Below are 19,980 nucleotides of genomic sequence, written 5' to 3'. Positions count from 1 at the left end.
CTTTGGATTATTGTGTGTTCCGGTTGTGTTGTTCTGTTGATTTGTGTCTGAGGGGGTTGTGCTAGGATATTAGTGCAGATGATGAATGATGGGTGTGTGCTGCCATGAGGGGCTATTTGTGTTTGGCATGGGTGGTGCATGAATGACAATCCTGGATTCTTATTATATAGATTTGTTCTCTATATAGGTACTTGCAGACTATGATCAGGTCACCTCTTCACCTTCTCTTTCGTAAACTAAATCAACTCGGCTCCTGGAATCTGTCACTATCAGGCAGGTTTTCCAATCCTTTAATCATTCTTGTGGCTCTTCTCTGACACCTTCCAATTTATCAACATCCTTCTTGAATTGTGAAGACCAGAACTCGACACATAATTCCAGTAGCAATTGCACAGGTACCAAATACAGGGGTAATATAACCTCTCTATTCATACTTCAGAATCTCCTGATTATAAATCCAAGGATTGTATTAATCCTTTTCGCCACAGCCTCATACTGGGAGCACATGTTCAGCTGAGTATTCACCGTAACCTCCAAGACTTTTTCCAAACACCTGCTTCCTAGCATAGAGTGCCTGATCTTGTAAATATGGCCTATATTGTTTGTTCCTAGAGGTAAATATTTACATTTGTCTTATTAAAACAGATTATTTGCTTGTGCCCGATTTATCAAGCGATCCAAATCGCTCTGACCTAGTGACCTTCCTCTTCGTTATTTATCATTGCCCCAATTTTTGTATCACCTGCCAACTTTATCAATGATGATTTTATGTTTTCTTCCTCATCACTGATAAAAATGTTAAATAGCATAGGGCCAAAAACACATCCCTGCAGGACTCCACTCAGGACACATCTGCTCAGTGCTGATTCCCCAGTTACAATTATATTTTGAGACCTATCAAGTTAGCAATATTTTAATCCATTTAATGTGTGCCATCTATATTTTTGTATTGTTCTAGATTCTTAAACAAAATATTGTGTTGTACCAAATCAAATGCCTTACAGAGGTCTAAGTATATTATATCAACACTATTATCTTTAAGAACATAAGCACAGCCATACTGGGACAGACCAATGGTCATCTAGTCCAGTAACCTGTCTCTGACAGTGGCCAGAGCCAGATGCTTCTGACTGTTGGAGGTTTAGGGACACCCAGAGCATGCATCCCTGACCATCTTGACTAATATCCATTGATGGACCTATCCGGCATGAGTTCCACAGGTTGATTAGGCATTGTGTGAGGAAGTACTTCCTTTTGTTTGTTTTAAACCTGATGCCTAGTAATTTCATCAGGTGACCCCTGTACATTGTGTTATGTGAGGGGGTAAACTACACTTTCCTATTCACTTTCTCCACACCATTCATGTTTTTATAGACCACTGTCATATCTCCTCTTAGTCGTCTCTTTTCTAGGCTGACCAGTCCCAGTCTTTTTAGACTCTCCTAGTTTGGAAGCTGTTCCATACCCTTAATATTTTCATGGCCCTTCTCTGCACTTTTTCCAAATCTAATATTGCTTTTTTTGATATGTGACGATCAGGACTGCATGCAATATTCAAGGTATGGGCGTACCATGGATTTATATAGTAGCATTATGATATTTTCTGTTTTATTATCTATCCCTTTCTTAATGATTTCCAACATTCTGTTTGCTTTTTTGACTGCCACTGCACATTGAGTGGATGTTTTCAGAGAACTATCCACAACAACTCCAAGATCTCTTTGTTGAGTGGTAACAGCTAATTTAAGCCCCAACATTTTGTATGTATAGTTGGAGATTATGTTTTCCAACGTGGATCACTTTGCATTTATCAACATTGAATTTCGTGTGCCATTTTGTTGCCCAATCACCCAGTTTTGTGAGATCCCTTTGTAACTCTTCCCAGTCTGTTTTGTACTTAACTATCTTGAGTATTTTGTATCATCTTCAAATTTTGCCACCTCACTGTTCACCCCCTTTTCCACATCATTCATGAATATGTTGAACAGCTCTCGTCCCAGTACAGATCCTTGGGGGACTCCTCTATTGACCTCTCTCCTTTGTGAAAGCTCACCATTGATTCCTACCCTTTGTTTCCTATCCTTTAACTAGTTACTGAGGCATGAAAAGATCTTCCCTTTTATCCCATTACTCCTTACTTTGCTTAAGAACCTTTGCTTGTCAAAGGCTTTCTGAAAATCCAAGTACACTATATCCACTGGATCACTCTTGTCCACATGCTTTTTGACCTCCTCAAAGAATTCTAATAGATTAGTGAGGTGTGATTTCCCTTTACAAAAGCTGTGTTGACTCTTCCCCAAAATATCGTGTTTATCTAAATGTTTGATAATTTTGTTCTTTACTGTAGTTTCAACCAATTGCCTGGTCCTATGGTTAGGCTTACCGGCCTGTAATTGCCAGGATGACCTCTGGAGCCTTTTTTAAAAATAGGTGTTACATTAGCTACCCTTCAGTCATCTCGTACAGAAGCTGATTTAAACGATAGGTTGCATACAAGGGTTGCCAAGCCTCCGGGATTGTCCTGGAGTCTCCAGGAATTAAAGATTATGTCATGTGATGAAACATTCAAGAATACGTCCAATCAAAATTGGCAACCCTATTACATACCACTATTTGTAGTTCTGCAATTTCAGATTTGAGTTCCTGCAGAATTCTTGGGTAAATGCCATTTGGTCCTGATGAGTTATTAATATTTAATTTATCAAGTTGTTCCAAAACCTCCTTTATTGACACCGCAATCTGGGACAGCTCCTCAGATTTGTCACCTAAAAGGAATGTCCCAGGTGTGGGAATCTCCCTCACATCCTCTGCAGTACAGACTAATGTAAAGAATTCATTTAGTTTTGCCACAATGACCTTGTCTTCCTTGAGTGCTCCTTTAGCACCTCTATCATCCATGGCCCCCATGGACTGTTTGTCAGGCTTCCTTCTTCTGATGTGCTTAACTTTTTTTAGTGTTAATTTTTGTGTCTTTTGCTGGTTGCTCTTCAGTTTCTTTCCTGGCCTACTTAATTATAGTTTTACACTTGACTTGCCAGAATTTATGCGCCTTTTTATTTTCCTCACTAGGATTTGACTTCCAATTTTTAAAGAATGCCTTTTTGTCTCTAGCTGCCTCTTTTATTCTCTTGTTTATCCATGGTGGCATTTTTTTGCATCTCTTACTGTTTTTTTATTTGGGATGTACATTTAATTTGAGCCTCTATAATGGTGTTTTAAAATTGTCCCCATGCAGTTAGCAGACATTTCACCCTTGTGACTGTTCCTTTTAATTTCCATTTAAATAGACTCCTCATTTTTGTGTCGTTCCCATTTTTGAAGTTAAATGCTACTATGGTGGGTTTCTTTGGTATTTGCCCCCCTACAAGGATGTTAAATTTAATTACATCACGGTCACTATTACCGAGTGGTTCAGCTCTATTCACATCTTGAAACAGATCCTGTGCCCCACTTAGGACTAAATGAAGAATTGCGTCTCCCCTGTGGGTTCCAGGACTAGCTGCCCCAAGAAGCCGCCATTTATGGTGTTGTAGCGGGGTGGTCACCCACTCCTGGCCTGAAAGGGTTAAAAGCCAGCCCTTGGAGAGGGCTGGAGCTGGGAAACTTAGGCTGGGATGATTGGGGAGGCAGCCTCAGCTGTGGCCATACCCCAAACAGACCCGGCTGGCCCTATAAAAGGCAGGGAAGCCAGGAGCAGACACAATCTCTCTCTGGCTGTAGAGAGAGATGGGCCTGGCTGCTTGGGTGCTAGAGAAGGTACCTGGAGTGGAGCAGGACTGGGGGAAGGCCAAGGGAGCTGGAGAGCCCCAGCCTGGAAACCCCCCAGGCTGCAGCCTAGTGGAAGGCCAAATAGGTACTGGGGGTTGCAGGGAGCAGCCCAAGGCTAGGCAGAGGCAGCAGGTCCAAATACCCCTTGCCTATGATGAGTGGCTTTTACACTGCAGTCTGCCCCAGTGAGCGGGGGCTAGATGGTGACTGGCAGTAGCCCACGACTGAGGCAAGGTGGGGATAGAGGGTTGGGGGTTCCTCTGGGTGGGGAGTCTCTGAGACTGTGGGGATATTGCCAGGGGGCAGCACCTCAGAGACAAGGGGCACCAGGTACTGGGAGGGACATGGGGGTCAGCAGCAGCGGGACACCGGCCTGCAGAGGGCGCTCCGGAGGCTGGAAATGCTAATTCCCTGAAACGACCAGCAGGAGGTGCTGCAGGGGTGAGTCCCGTGTCGCTACAGGTGTCTAGACACTTTTTATCTCTGCATCCTATCCTGATGTACCTAGTCAATATAAGGATATTTGAAATCCATCATTATTATTGCGTTTTCTGCCTTTGTAGCCTCTCTAATCTCCCTGAGCATTTCACAATCACCATCCTGGTCAGGTGGTCAGCAGTATATTCCTACTGCTATATTCTTATTATTCAACCATGGAATTTCTATCCATAGAGATTCTATGGGAGTGTTTGATTCATTTAAGATTTTTTACACTATTTGACTCTATGCTTTCTTGCATCTATAGTGCCACTTTATCAACCAAGCTTGTAATCTCCTCAAAAAAAGCTATCAAGTTAGTTTGACGAGGATCTCTTTTCCACAAACCCATGTTGGCATTAATGACACTACTCTCTTTTAATTCTTTACTAATCAAGTTCCATATCCTATGTCCCATTCGTTTGCCCAGGATTAATGTCAGGACCCAGGCAGAATCATTGCTCTCTCGCACTGGACCAAAGTGTTATATTTCTGGAGCCAGCAGAGAAGGAACTAGAGAAACAGAGGCAGAGGGAGTTGTTGGGGACACAGTTCTCTGCTGCAGTGGCTTTATTGTTCTAGCTGCAAAGCTGAAGCTAATATGAAAGTGAGCTTTTGCACCGGGGAGGGGGTAGTGCCCATTTAAAGAGACAGGACATTTGTTACCAGCTTGGTGAAATCTAATTATAAACCACACCACCAGGTTGGGGCTGCCTGCCCCATTTTTGGCAATCTACCCTGAGGTTGGCACTTGTGGTTGTGAGCCACTCCAGACCCTGTGACAATTGGCATAGTCATGGCAGGATTCACATGCCACAGGTTAAATGGGCTTAAAGTTCAGACATAACCCAATGCGGTGAGAAGTTTAAATTTGATACTGAGAATTTTTATGGGTTAAAGATTAGTCACAACGAGCAAATCACAGTCACAGGAAGGTCTTGACACAACAGACCTTGGAAAATTATGCAGAAGTAGAGGAATATCCCATAAAAAGCAAGCTCAGATCAGGAACGGGAGCGCTGCTGCTCATAGACTTTGACCAAGGAGCAGGGTCTGAGCATCCTAGTACCTCAGATGTCACAGAGATTGCAGCAGTGGAACTGTTCTGGCTGAAGCTCATGGAAGCCCAGAAAGAGTGTGAGCACCAGATACTGATGGTGGAACTTTGGATCAAGGAGAAGAGCGAAACCACTGAAACTGAGAAGGAAGCTCACCAAAGATGCATAGAACAACTAGGAGCTGAGGAGAGAACTCATGCACTGCAGCTCAAAGTACTGGAGCTGCAAACACAGCAGCCTCAACCTGTGAGTACACCCCCTATCAAGAGCAGGGAGTGGCCCTGTTTATCAAGAGACTGACTGCATTGAGGAGTTCCTGTTCACCATTGAGAGACTGTGTGGGATCCATAATATTCCACAGGATAAATGGATGCCTATGCTCTTACCCAGGTTGATTGGGAAAGCCAGGTAAGTTCCAAATGATACAGAGTAAGAGGATGCTAAAGTGTATACGAAATTTAATGAAAATGTATTGAAAAGGTTTAAGTATCAGAGGGGTAGCCGTGTTAGTCTGTATCCACAAAAACAAACACCTACAAGATCTTCATAGAGACAAACACCTATAAGATCTTTATCATAAAACTACAATACCCACCCGGAGAAGTGAAGAAACAGATTGACAGAGCAAGATGGGTACCCAGAAGTCACCTACTACAGGACAGGCCCAACAAGGAAAATAACAGAACACCACTGGCCATCATGTACAGCCCTCAGCTAAAACCTCTCCGGCACATCAACAATCTACAACCTATCTGGGAAAACGATCCCTCACGCTCACAGACCTTGGGAGGCAGGCCAATCCTCGCTTACAGACAGTCCCCCAACCTGAAGCAAATATTCACCAGCAACTACACACCACACCACAGAAACACCAACCCAGGAACCAATCCCTGTTACAAACCTTGTTGTCTACTCTGTCCCCTTATCTACTCTAGCAACACCATCAGAGCACCCAACCACATGAGCCACACCATCAGGGGCTCATTCACCTGCACATCTACTAATGTGATATATGCCATCATGTGTCAGCAATGCCCCTTTGCCATGTCCATTGGCCAAACCGGACAGCCTCTACGTAAAAGAATAAATGGACACAAATCAGACATCAGGAATGGTAACATACAAAAGCCAGTAGGAGAACACTTCAATCTCCCTGGACATTCTAGAACAGATGTAAAAGTCGCTCTACTTCAACCAAAAAAACTTCAAAAACAGACTTCAAAGAGAAACTGTAGAGCTACAATTCATTTGCAAATTTAACACCATTAATTTGGGCTTGAATAGGGACGGGGAGTGGCTGGCTCACTACAAAAGCAATTTCCCCTCTCTTGGTATTGACACCTCCTCATCAATTATTGGGAGTGGACCACATCCACCCTGATTGAATTGGCCTTGTCAACCTTGGTTCTCCACTTGTAAGGTAACTCCCTTCTCTTCATGTGTCAGTATATTTATGCCTGCATCTGTAATTTTCACTCCGTGCATCTGAAGAAGTGGGGGGGTTTACCTATGAAAGCTTATGCCCAAATAAATCTATTAGGTGCCACCGGACTCCTTGTTGAAAAGGTTTAAGATTACCCAAGTCCTATCGATTGAAGTCTAGAAATCTTAAAATGCTTGGCAATGTCACTCATTTGGAATAAGATGTGTAATTATATGAAACAGTGAGTGGTAGGGGCAGGAGGCTGAAGGTAGCTGTGACAAACTAAAGAGACGGGACCCCTAGCAATGCCTAGGAGATCACAACTGGCTCTAAATGGCCCCTTTGTTGGCCACAGCAGCAAAACGGCCCAGGGCTGCCTGGGCCATAACGAATGCCTTGGGCTGTGCCCACTGCCCCAGCAGTGACCCTGTAGGTGAGCACTGAAGCCAACGCAGCGACAGGGTGTGGAGGACACATACTCTACTGCCACCAGCACCGAGCCTGTTCTGTGAATAGAGGTCACTTCCTTGGCTATGGCTGCGTTACCCAACCTCTTCACGTGCCCTGAATACAGACTGTGCTGCAGACTTGTGTGAGGAGGCGGACCAGGGGCACTCCAGAAGGCGTGGGGCCTGAGCAGAACTCCTAGGCAAAGGAAGATGCAACAGGAAGAGACAGTGTCTGTTTGATGAAGGCCTTTTTTGCTCCGAGAGTGGGCTATTGTTCTGAGCTGTCTGATAGGAATGTCTCCTATCCTATAGAGACAAAGGGCCAAGTTAATCTTGCTGTCAGTCCTCGGTGTGTGTGCATGGCAGTGGGGTTCATTGTTTGAGCTACAGCCCTGGGATAGAGGGGCTGCCGCTCTGCTCGCCTGCCCCCTGCTAGTCCTGCAGAGGCAGGGCTGCTATTTACTCTCAGTGCTTTGGAGTCTGGAAGAGAGAGCTGTGTAAACACTGCCTGGCTAACGGACAGCACAGGGCACATTTCTTCAGCCGTGATGTGGAGAGGGAGGAACTATTCCATATCTGATGGGCCGCCTCCAACAGGACATCGGCCTGCAGCCTGGATGCCGTAATCCAACGGCAAACAAAACCCATATTGAAATGCAGCAGAGGGAAAATGACTCATCTGGACGACAATTCAGTATTCGATTAGGAGCTGTGTGCTGGAGCATAAGAAAAGGCTTAAACAAGTCCGAAAGTCATGAGACCTATTAGTATGCAGAGCATCTCCTCCTTCCCGCTCCATGCAACCAGCAGCAAAAGCTGTTTCTGCTAACGAGTGATCTAAAGACAAGGGCTGATGACAAAACAAGTTTCTGATTCAGACATCCCCTTTCCTGGGGAGAAGGATGTGTGGGGCAGGAGTAGGGTGACCATATTTCCCAAAGGGAAAATGGGACATCACGAGGGGCTTGCCTGAGCCCCACCTGGCCACTCGCCCAAGCCCTCCTCCCCACATGGGGGGTGGGCGGAAGGCAGGGCTCGGGCGAGCAGCGATGCACACACTACACAGAGTGACCATATTTCCCAAAGGCTGGGGCTGGTGTTGGTGCTCACCCAAGCCATGCCAGAGCCCTGCTTCCCACCCGCGTGGGGATGCCATCACTGCTCTCCTTTCTCCCCCCCCCCACGTTCCTCTGCACCCCACTTTTTTGACGCAAGTGGGCATTTGTCCCGTTTGCTCTTGCCAACTGATCAAGTGTCAAAAAAGTCGGGATGGCCGGGACAGGGCTCAAAAAAGGGTCTGTCCCAGCCAAAATGGGACGTACGGTCACCCTAGATAGAAGGGGTAAGAACTAGGAGCACCCACTCCATGACTAGACTGTCCACGCTGCTAACTGTCACTGGGCAAGTTCAATGGGCCGAGCCCCCTCCCATCCTTTTTCAAATCTCCCCTTAAACTCACTGCATGCTTAGCCAGGTGCCTCTGATCCCCCGCCTGGCCCTCTCTCCTCTGGCTGCTCCTTTATCCCTTGTGCTGGACCTAACGATCTGTGCTCCCTGGGGCAGGGAACTTGGGTCAGGTTTGCAGTTAAACCTACAGAGAGGTGCCTAGTGGAATGTACTAAAGACCTAATAGGTCCAGCGCCTAACTCCTATTGAAAATCAATGAGAGTGAGGCACCTAACTCACATAGGTACCTTTGTAAATCCGGTCCCTTGTCTTCCTCTGTGTTTGTGCCATTCGCAGCTCTAACAGCGTCTAGCTAACATCCAAGCAAGGCCGTGACCTCCCTCTGAGAGCGCTTACCAAGCAAACGTTTCCACGGCTATTTGTTCATCAAGCCTTGGGCCAGTCCTGACGTCAGCAGGATCTCTGGCTCCATGTGAGATGAAGGGGGAGAGGCAGATGTTAACCAAAGGCCCTGGGCATGGGAAGATTGTAGGAGCATGTGCCAGACTTTTCCTGCCAAGTAACCAATGGGCTGCTTTCTCCTGTTTCTGGAGGACGGGGAGTAACACAATGAACATGCAGAGTCATGGAACTCCAGCAAGCCACACACCACTGCCTGTTCAACCATCACAGCACCTTGCAGCTGCTTTGGCCATCATCTGCCCCAGGGTCCAGCCACCTCGTCCACAAATAATAGGGCAAGGTGGTAGATACAGGTGAAACGTCCTCTTAACGATGGGCATCTACGGGGGAGGGCGGAGTGGGGCAGCCTCTGTGCATCCCCACCCTATAGCTTCTCATAGGAACTCAGGCCCCAGTGCTGGGGCTAGAGGGAGGGATCTCGGGAGACACCCTGGGGCGCTATGGGGTTTCAGCACAAACCTGTACAGAGATGGAGCCGTCACGGGGGAGAGGGGGTCACTGGCCCCAGCATGGCCAGTGGGGAGCCAAAGGAGGGTGAGGATAGATGGAAGAAGTGGGAGAGAGGGGAGACCATTTGGGAAAGGACAAAAGCACAGGGGAGTGGGCTTTCCTCTTCCCCTGCCCCCAGCTGCCAAACCACATCAGCACCCACCTCTCTTCTCACGGCAAGTACCCCACGCTTCCCCTAGAGAAGTGGGGAGCAGGAGGAAACCATCTCCCCTTCTTCAGGGCAGTTCACGCAGGGCGAGTGCCTACAGGGCTGGGTCACTCCATTTATAAGCAGGAAGGTATCTGATCTGTCAGCCGCTTGCCCTGATACAAAACTACCCCATTGTAAATCACACTGGAAAGGAGGGGGATAAATGGCTGGCCTTGTTGCTAACTGTCAGGAACAGGGGGCTGCGCTTCCAGGAGCTAGCTCCAGTTGTGGGGCAGAATGGGGTTGCCAGAAGCAGAGGGCAAAGTCTTTGGGCGTTGGGCCTATCTCTCCCCAGCTCCGCATTTCAGCAGCGACTAAGGAAATGTATTTGGGGCCCCTAATCCTTTCTATTGTCCAGCAGTCTTAGCTGAATAAAGAGTCTCTCGACCCACACGGATTTAAGTAGCCCGGTGATCCGCAGAGATTGCCTTCCACAGTGATTGAGACTCAGAGAAGGGGCAGAGCGGGGCTAGGCCTGGCCTGAAAAGGGACGTGCTTCCACGCTCCAGCCCGGAGACAGCAGCTGGGAAGCTTGCCACATGGCAGGGGCTGGGCACTGGCTTGCTCTGCTGGCAGTATATCCCCATGTGAGCCACAGAGAACCTGTTATCACACTGCATAACACTGAATTATAATTAACCCTCGTGTTGGTTACGTTCAGGTGTCTGGAGGCTAGGAGGGATGAGGGACAGCATGGGGCGCTACCATGCTGTTTGGGGAGTAGTGTTGACCAGTGGTTTCAGCCATAGGCGTAGCTGTAGGGCTGTCAATTAATCACAGTTAACTCACACAAGTAACTGAAAAAAATTAATCACTATTAATCACACTGTTAAACGACAATAGAATACCAACTGAAATGTATGAAACATTTTTGGATGTTTTCTACATTTTCAAATATATTGATTTCAATTACAACACTGAATACAAGTGTACACGGCTCACTTTATATTATTATTTTTTATTCCAAATATTTGCACTGTGAAAATGATAAACAAAAGAAATCACCATATTTTTCAATTCACCTCATACAAGTACTGTAGTGCGATCTCTTTATTGTGAAAGTGCAATTTACAAATGTAGATTTTTTTTGTTACAGATCTGCACTCAAAAGCAAAACAATGTAAAACTTTAGAGCCTACAAGTCCACTCAGTCCTACTTCTCATTCAGCCAATCACTAAGACAAACACGTTTGTTTACATTGAGGGGAGATATTGCTGCCTGCTTCTTATTTATAATATCACCTGAAAGTGAGAACAGGCGTTTGCATGGCACTTTTGTAGCCGGCATTGCAAGATATTTACGTGCCAGATTTGCTAAACATTCGTATGCCCCTTCATGCTTTGCCCTCCATTCCAGAGGACATGCTTCTACTCTCATTAAAAAAAATAATGCGTTAATTAAATTTGTGACTGAACTCCTTGGGGGAGAATTGTATGTCTCCTATTCTGTTTTACCTGCATTCTGCCATATATTTCATGTTATAGTAGTCTCGGATGATGACTATGCACATGTTGTTTGTATCAAGAACACGATCACTGCAGATTTGACAAAACGCAAAGAAGGTAACAATGTGAGATTTCTAAAGATAGCTACAGCACTCGACCCAAGGTTTAAGAATCTGAAGTGCCTTCCAAAATCTGAGAGGGACGAGGCGTGGAGCATGCTTTCAGAAGTCTTAAAAGAGCAACACCCTGATGTGGAAACTAGAGAACCCGAACCACCACCACCACCAAAAACAAAAAAACAACCTTTTGCTGGTGGCATCAGACTCAGATGATGAAAATGAACATGCGTTGGTCCACACTGCTTTGGATAGTTATTGAGCAGAACCCGTCATCAGCATGGACGCATGTCCTCTGGAATGGGTGGTTGAAGCATGAAGGGACATATGAATCTTTAGCGAATCTGGCACGTAAATATCTGAGATGCCGGCTACAACAGTGCCATGAGAACACCTGTTCTCACTTTCAGGTGACATTGTAAACAAGAAGCAGGCAGCATTATCTCCCATAAATGTAAACGTGTTTGTCTTAGCGATTGGCTGAACATGAAGTAGGACTGAGTAGACTTGTAGACTCTAAAGTTTTACATTGTTTAATTTTTGAGTGCAGTTATTTTTTGTACATAATTCTACATTTGTAAGTTCAACTTTCATGATAATGAGATTGCACTACAGTGCTTGTATTAGGTGAATTGAAAAATACTATTTCTAGGGCTGTCGATTAATTGCAGTTAACTCACATGATTAACTCAAAAAAATGAATTGCGATTAAAAAAATTACTCGCGATTAATCTCAGTTTTAATCGCACTGTTAAACAATAAAATACCAATTGACATTTATTAAACATTTTGGATGTTTTTCTACATTTTCATATATATTGTATTCTGTGTTGTAATTGAAATCAAAGTGTATATGATTTTTTATTACAAATATTTGCACGGTAAAAATGATAAAAGAAATAGTATTTTTCAATTCAGCTTTGCGATGTTACATTGTCTAGTGCCTTTGCTCCCTAGCATTGGGGTAGGTAACTGCCTAACCATGGTCAACAGCAAAACCAGCAAGTCAGTAACTGGGGTTGCTGAGCAAGGGCACAAGGGCCCCCGCCCTTTCAGATGTAACCCAGCTCTGAGAGTCTTGCTTCTCCATGGAAAGAGAAGATCTAACAGCCCTAGTGTTTACCTCACATTCCCATGCGTGTCTCCTTCCTGGAGGCCTCTCAGCTTTAGCGCCTGATCAGTCGGCATCACCGTGGAGTGTTGGGTTTGGAGCTATTTGAACATACAAGCCACAAAAAATAGCACAGACCGTCCTAGAGAGAAACATCTTCATTCAGCTGCTGAAAGGACTGGGACAAACTGTTCCAAATGTGCTCACTGCACAACCAGAACAGCTGAGTGGGACACTGGGGCACTCACAACTAACCAGCTACTGGGCAGAGTCTGTAGCTGGCTGGAGTGGACTAGCATGAGCACAGCATGGTACCAAGGGGGACTTTTCAAAGGTAAATTAAAGTAGAAATTTCCTCTCTCAGAAAAGCCCATTCCAGACAGTGTCTGGGCTGCCACAAGAAACAGTGACATGGGAGACAGTTCTTCCCTATAGCAGCTGGTTAGATCAAACTGGATCCAGGCTCACACGCAGCACCCATTCAATTCCACAGCTCTTCGGAGCTGGGAAGTCAGTACGAACATAGATGAGTTTGTGTGGGAGCAAGGTTTTTAAATAAACTACTTTTACGGTATTTCTACAGTAATATCAGGAGCCAGTTACTTTCCAAATGTGATCCGGTCTCTTTTACACTTTGACTAGGGCGTGAGTCAAAACGTACGGCCAGCATGCGTGGCAGTAACGACATAACATTTTGTTTGAACTTTCCAGCATCTCCAGACCTTGGCTTAGCATTAAACACAGCTGAATGATGGGTCTCAACCGATTTCAATTGTCTTTCCAGAAGAGGATGTTAGATTAACTCACAACGTCAAACTGTCCTGCTTCTACAAGCTCATTCGAACAGAACAAACACTCCCCAGGCGCGATTCGCAGTGTCTGATTTCAGAAGCACAGACCGACAATGGGTTCTAGAAGAAACCGCTCGTTAATTCTTTCTCGTTACATTGAAATGCAGCTGGGACAATCCTTTCCCAAAGCCAGAGAGCCGCTGTGTGAGGGGAAAGAAAAGGTATTCAGGGCTGTTGCTTGAATGAATATTCCCTGCTCGCGTAGGGGCTAAGCAGGCTCATGAACACCAGCATTCAGCTCCAAAGCCTCACCTCACCCCCCTCTTCCCGCCACACAACGACATCTGCACACCCTCTCCCACTTCCCAGATTCTTAAAGAGATTCGTTTTCCTACCTGGGTGGATTAGAAGAAGGCACACTAAGTGCACGAAACCTGGAGCACTAGGGACTCTGGACAAGGCTTCCCTTTCTCTCTTCATTTTGGGTTTAGCTTTAGGTCCCTCTCGCAGACAATTGGCATGATTTGTCCACTCCAGGCACGTCCCTCAGTACCGCTTGGAGTTGGTCTGCCACCGCTCAGCCCTGCCAACTCCTCTGTGAATAGACAGAGCTCTGTGTGTTGTTGAGTTTGTCTTTTTTTTTGGTCAGACCTGACATTTTCTGGTTTCATGAACCCTACATCCTCAGCGTCAGGAGATTAGCTGCGAGGACTGAGAAATAATGAACAATATCCCCAAATCTTCAAACACAAAGTAACAGCGAAGGCCTGACTTAAACCTCTGAAAACAAGGAGCTTCTGAATCCCAGCTGACACTGCCTTTCGCTCGCTCCTCGAGAGTGCAGCGCACACTGCATTGCATGTGCAGTTCTCCCTGAAACGCACCAGCAGAGCAGTTATGCCGGGCATTTGCATTTCCTGGCCTCTCGGGCTCAAGCCAGACACTTAGCATTGTTTTAAAGGGGTTGCATTCTTTGTGGTAACTGTGCAGTGGAGTTTGCCAAGCTTCACTGGCTCATTGGATCACAAATAACTCTGCTCTGATGTCTCAGATGGTCAAATCTCTTGGGGTTCATTAAACAGGGCTTTCTTTATAGGAAGTGGTATGAGGAGGGGGGGACTGCTGCCTCCTAGAGGAACCCCCGCTCCTATAAAAAGGGTTTAGACACCTTAACCAATACTTTCCCTTCTATCCCGAGGCAGGATGCTATCTGCTGCCCATTCTTAGAGCAGTTTAGGCAGAGGATATTTGTTGGGATTCCCTCCAAGACCTTTTCCACTTGGCTTATCCAGCCCTACGACATTGCCATGAGCGGATGTTCCATACTGTACCCTTCTGCTAGGCAGTGCCAGGAGCAATAAGGGCTGAGTTCACTATCTAGGGGTTCCTCTTAATGTTACAAACCCAAACCAGCTCAAGCCCCCCTTTTGCCCCCCCCCCCAAATCTGGGGAAACTAAACACCCACACAGGGTGCCTCTAAGGGGCAATGCTTCCTCACTCGCAAACACCAAGTCTGGGGATAATAAGAGAAAACAGTTATTAAAAGGGAGTGGCAACTCAGCATTACTTTGGGAAAACACCAGGATTCAAAAGTGTGCAAACCTTAAGTAAAGGCCTGCCTCACAATACGGGGGCAGTGTCTTTGCCTCAGCTTTCCCCCTTGCAGTGTGAAAATCCAATGGACAAATGTCCCTTTAACACGCCACTTCCCTTCCCCTCTGCTGCACCCGCAAAGCCCTAGAATTCAGGGGTGCGCTCACATGGGTTCGCCTCCCATCCCTGCAAGGGATGCCTCTGCTGCTGTCACTGCTCAAACCCACCGCTAATGTCTCTGCCACTGCTTGCCCTGCACCCCTGCCTCTGCCTCCAGCTGTAGTGACATGTTCCGAGATTCCCCCACTGAGCCCAATTCTCGGGGATTTCAGCAGAGCGTGGGGAACCTCGCTGCTCCTGCTGCGCCCTTTGTGCGAGCTTTCACGACAATGCTCTCCCCAAATCAGATGAAAGGCTCAGTCCCCTAGACCTGCTGATCAGCGATTTCAGCTCTAGTGAGCCCTGAGCAGAACCACGGGCTCTAAGTGGAGTCTGATCAGCTCTCTCTTTAAGCCCTGGAGGTGGAGGGTTAAATCAGACTGTTTAAACAGAGGCCATTCCACCAGGTAGAAACACTTGTCCACTCCCTCAAATTTCCCTTGGATTTGACATTACCCCCTGCTTAGCAAGTGAGGCGTAGGACATGGCATGTACAGGTTTGTTGCCTTTTAGGCAACCTCAATAGGCAAACCACACGTCAATGAGGATAATTACATTTCATTACCCCTGCAGTCAAGACTAAAGTGAATTTTAATCTAAAACAGCCAAAACAGGTCTGGCTGCTGAGCACTAGGTCAGGGGTAGGCAACCTATGGCACGAGCTGATTTTCAGTGGCACTCGCACTGCCCGGGTCCTGGCCACCGGTCCGGGGGGCTCGGCATTTTAATTTAATTTTAAATGAAGCTTCTTAAACATTTTAAAAACCTTATTGACTTTACCTACAACAATAGTTTAGTTATATTATAGACTTAGAGAAAGAGACCTTCTAAAAACGTTAAACTGTATGACTGGCACGCGAAACCTTAAATCAGAGTGAATAAATGAAGACTCGGCACACCACAAGGTTGCCGACCCCTGACCTAGGTAGAGTAGGAGTCTATGCAAGTATGGTCTGCTCCTGAGGTCTTTTCCACCAGTTCGTCAATAGATGGCAGGAGAGAGTTGACTCAGATCCTGGCTACACTGCATACAGGCGAGTCTCACCTTACGTGGGGGTTCAGTTCCACGGTTAGCACGTATAGCGAAAACCGCATCTAGTCAAAATTACATTGAGTTGAATGGTGGGCAGAATCGCCCACACTACAAGTACAGTATTAAAATTGTTATTTTTCTCTCCCCCCCGACCGCGTAAAGCTGAAATCGAGCATGTTAAATGCGCGTAAGATGCGACAGATCTGTATTGTTCTGCCGGGAGGTGGCAGGATATGTGGACTTGCCTGCTGAAGCCTGCATTCTGCAGTAACACCGAATTCCATCCCTACAGATTTGTGGGGGCCCTGGGTAAGCACCTAAGGAGCCACATATTGATCTCCCACTCAGGACGCTTGAATTAGCAATAGACAATTGGTGGGTCAGAGACAGAGGTGTACCTAGCACAGCAGGTGACAATAGGTTATTTACAATGCCCAGTGGTTAGTGTGAGGGGCATGGAGCTAATTCGGTGTGTGTCAATCATCCCTCTGATTACTGCGCCCGTTCCGCCACACCTCACCTGTGTTTGTCTTTTTACAGAGTACGTTTTTTGTGGCAGAGGCAGCACGTACATGTGTCTATAGAGCACCCAGCATAATGGGTTCCCGAACATGCCTGTGCTCTTGGCTAGTACAGCATTATAAACAAAGAACTGGGAAGATTGCAAGGAGCTGTGTACATGTGTGCTGCTGGTAGGTGGATGATGCTCATCCGTACATCTCTTCTACTAATAAGGCATCGGCCACCATCTTTATAACCTCAGTCCACAAGACGTCCCAGTGCCTGGAAGATGTGCAGATGGCTGAAAAGCAGTTGGCACACAGTCAGTGCAGGAAAGACAGAAGTGGTGTTAGGAAGGACAGACACTAGCAGAACATACAACCCTACTAACACTGGAAGGACGGAGGTACAGACCGTGCAGGCACAGTGAAGCCTCGGGGTTATGCTGGCCCCTGCACTGCATCTGCACTGACACGGGGGAGCCATGCCTTCCTGTACCTTCCGCTCAGCAGGCTGCTGCAGCCGGTCCTCTCAGACAAGGAGCTGGCCCAGGGATGGACTCATTAGATGTTGCACCCACAACTGTTGCTGTCCTAGGGGTCTTTTTAACAGTTTCACTCTTAAATTCTGAATAACCACACAAACTGGGATCCCTTCTGCTTCATCAACTAGCGTGTGCAGAACAACTGCAAGTTACAATACCAGCATGGTTTCTTAACCCTTTTCTTGAATGATGGGAAATTACAACCTGAACATTCTTAAACAACGTTTTTTTTTTGTCTTCAAGCACAAACAGAAGAAGAGACAAGGGTGGAAGAGAACTCCTTTCTGTGCTGGTGGTAGGTAGATGCTGGCAGCTTCAGACTAACATTTTGGCTTTTTCCTCTAGTAAGCAGAGTTTCTGGTCCATCTGGGGTCAGGTTGGAATAGCTGGATTGGAGATGCAGTCCCATTGTCTGGGTAAAGTTTCCCCCTTGGAGATAGCACCATCTGAGAACTGATAAATCTAGACCTAGGCCTGGCCTATTGGTGGTGCCTATTGACTCTCACTGCTGCCCTGCCCTGAGAGTCAATAGGCACCATAGCTTGGAGCAGAAAGGAAAGGAAAGGACAGATCCAAACCAGACAAAGACCCTTTGGGGTTACCCTGAGTTTTATACTGACAGCTCATGGAAGGTTCCTAGATCTTCACAGTCAATGTTCCATGAGCTTTCCGGTACTGTCTAATCCCAACAAACTTAACCCAGAAACAAAGAAACCTGGAGCAATTTCACACCATTGCCTGCCTAACCCATCCTCAAACATAGAGGTGCAACCCACACTCATGCTGCCCTCTGGCCCTTGTAGTAGTTAGTCTATGGATAGTCACAAAGGGTCTAAGGCTCTGCCTCGTGCTCCTAGATGCGGTGCTCCCAGGTTGAATCCCCACAGATGATGCAATCATTATGCAGGGTGGCCCCTAGTCATCAGTTCATGCCATTTGGCCTATCTTCCCCCAAACAGATCAACTGTTCATCTAATACAAGCAATAAATGACTCCATATCTTTTAATTATTTGTTTCTGGTTTTGTCAAGGGCATGTGTTTTTGCAGCCAAAATGAAAAAATGCTTCTTTTGCCTCTGCAGGCACAAAACTTCTAACCAGATGTCTCTCTGTCTTTAACTTCAGACATATCAGGATGTTCCTAGCACTGGCCCATAGGAACTTGGGGGCTTTGGGCCCTGAAATAACTTGCGTCAATTTTCTAATCTCAGATCAGTAGTTATACTGGATTTAAAATCCCAAAAGAAAATACTTGTGTTATCAAAGTATATGTTTTTATATTCATTGTAACCCCTTACAATTATGAATGGAGAAAACACTTATAATATAGCTACAACTCAAATTATTAAAATTAAAATCAATGCAAACAGGAACATTTCTATAATTTAAAATTCTTATAGGTGTAGAGAAAGTTCAAAAATTCAATAAAGTGCGACACTCTGTAACTCTGAGTAGCACCCTGGAATCCATATTCACCACTGTAATATAATTATGATATATTTTGTACACAGCATGCCTTGTGAGGTATCATTTTAAAAGTCTTGATCTGTTGAACATTAATATCCTGTTGGATTGTATGTGCTATCATTGTATGTGAAGTTATGAAGTATTGCTATACAGTAACTCCTCATTTAACGTTGTCCCACTTAACCTTATTTCAATGTTACATCCCTACTCAATTAGGGAACATGCTCGTTTAAAGTTGTGCAATGCTCCCGTATAACATCGTTTGGCTGCCTGCTTGTAAGATTCTGTGGAAGAGCAGCGACTTTACAAGGGAGCATTGCACAAGTTCTGCTTCTCTGCCTCCTCCCCCTCCCTCCTAGCACTTCCCCCACCTTTGGCGGTGCTTAGGACTTTCTGTGCGGGAGGAGCAGGAGCGGGGAAGCCCTGCGTCTCTGCTCCTCCCCTGCCCTCCCAGAAAGTCCTAAGCACTGCTAAACAGCTGTTTGGCGGTGCTTAGGATTTTCTGGGAGGGAGGGTGAGGAGTGGAGATGTGGAGCTTCCCTGTTCCTGCCCCTCCCTCCCAGCACTTCGCACTTTGGACTTTCTGGGAGGGAGGGGCAGGAGCAGGGAAGCTAGGGTTACCATATTCAAACATTTAAAAAAGAGGACAGTCCAGGGGGCCCCGGTCCCGCCCCTGGCCCTGCCCCAACTCCGCCCCTTCCCCGCCCCAACCCCACCCCTTCTCCGCCCCCATTCCAACCCTTTCCCCAAAGTCCCTGCCCCAACTCTGCCCCCTCCTCTGAGCACCCCACATTCCCCCTCCTCCCTCCCGCTCTGATCTTGGTTGGGGGTTGCTAAGTGCTTCCCTGCTCCCCACTTGCCCTGCAGCCTCTATGCCCTTGCCTGCCCTGCTCCCCACTCGCCCTGCAGCCTCTGCACCCCCCCTTGCAGCCTCTGTGCCTCCTGCTCCCCACTCGCCCTGCAGCCTCTGCACCCCCCCCGCCCCCGCAGCCTCTTTGCACCTTGCTCCCCACTCGCCCTGCAGCCTCTGTGCCCCCTGCTCCCCACTCGCCCTGCAGCCTCTGCGCCCCCCCCACAGCCTCTGTGCCCCCTGCTCCCCACTTGCCCTGCAGCCTCTGCACCCCCCCTTGCAGCCTCTGTGCCTCCTGCTCCCCACTCGCCCTGCAGCCTCTGCACCCCCCCACCCCCGCAGCCTCTTTGCACCTTGCTCCCCACTCGCCCTGCAGCCTCTGTGCCCCCTGCTCCCCACTCGCCCTGCAGCCTCTGCGCCCCCCCCCACAGCCTCTGTGCCCCCTGCTCCCCACTCGCCCTGCAGCCTCTGCAACCACCCTGCAGCCTCTACACACACACACACACACACCCTCACCCAGCAGAGGGAGAGCTGCAGGCTCCACGTGGACTCAAACACTTCTTGCTGCTCTGTGGGGGAGGAGGGAGCGGGGGAGGGACTCTGGCTGCTAGAGGCCCTAGTGGC

General features: G+C 47.1%; 1 protein-coding gene across 2 annotated transcripts in view; it reads right to left on the bottom strand.

The window, feature by feature from the left end:
• The window catches only part of HEPACAM (hepatic and glial cell adhesion molecule), a 96,365-nt gene that overhangs the window by 67,569 nt on the left and 8,816 nt on the right, over window positions 1–19,980 (bottom strand). Inside the window, exon 2 of one of the 2 annotated variants that reach the window (XM_054005686.1) lies at window positions 13,604–13,803. In XM_054005686.1, the coding sequence (XP_053861661.1) occupies window positions 13,604–13,688 (85 nt within the window). In that variant the 5' untranslated portion in view covers window positions 13,689–13,803. Of the gene's footprint in view, window positions 1–13,603; window positions 14,028–19,980 lie in introns of those variants that run through there. The other variant, XM_054005687.1, reaches the window with a different exon arrangement.

The sequence above is a fragment of the Malaclemys terrapin genome, chromosome 15, assembly GCF_027887155.1.
Source record: "Malaclemys terrapin pileata isolate rMalTer1 chromosome 15, rMalTer1.hap1, whole genome shotgun sequence".
Taxonomy (NCBI): domain Eukaryota; kingdom Metazoa; phylum Chordata; order Testudines; family Emydidae; genus Malaclemys; species Malaclemys terrapin.
The sequence above is the reverse complement of the archived record's forward strand: the minus strand, read 5'-3'. Positions and strand labels throughout refer to the sequence as shown.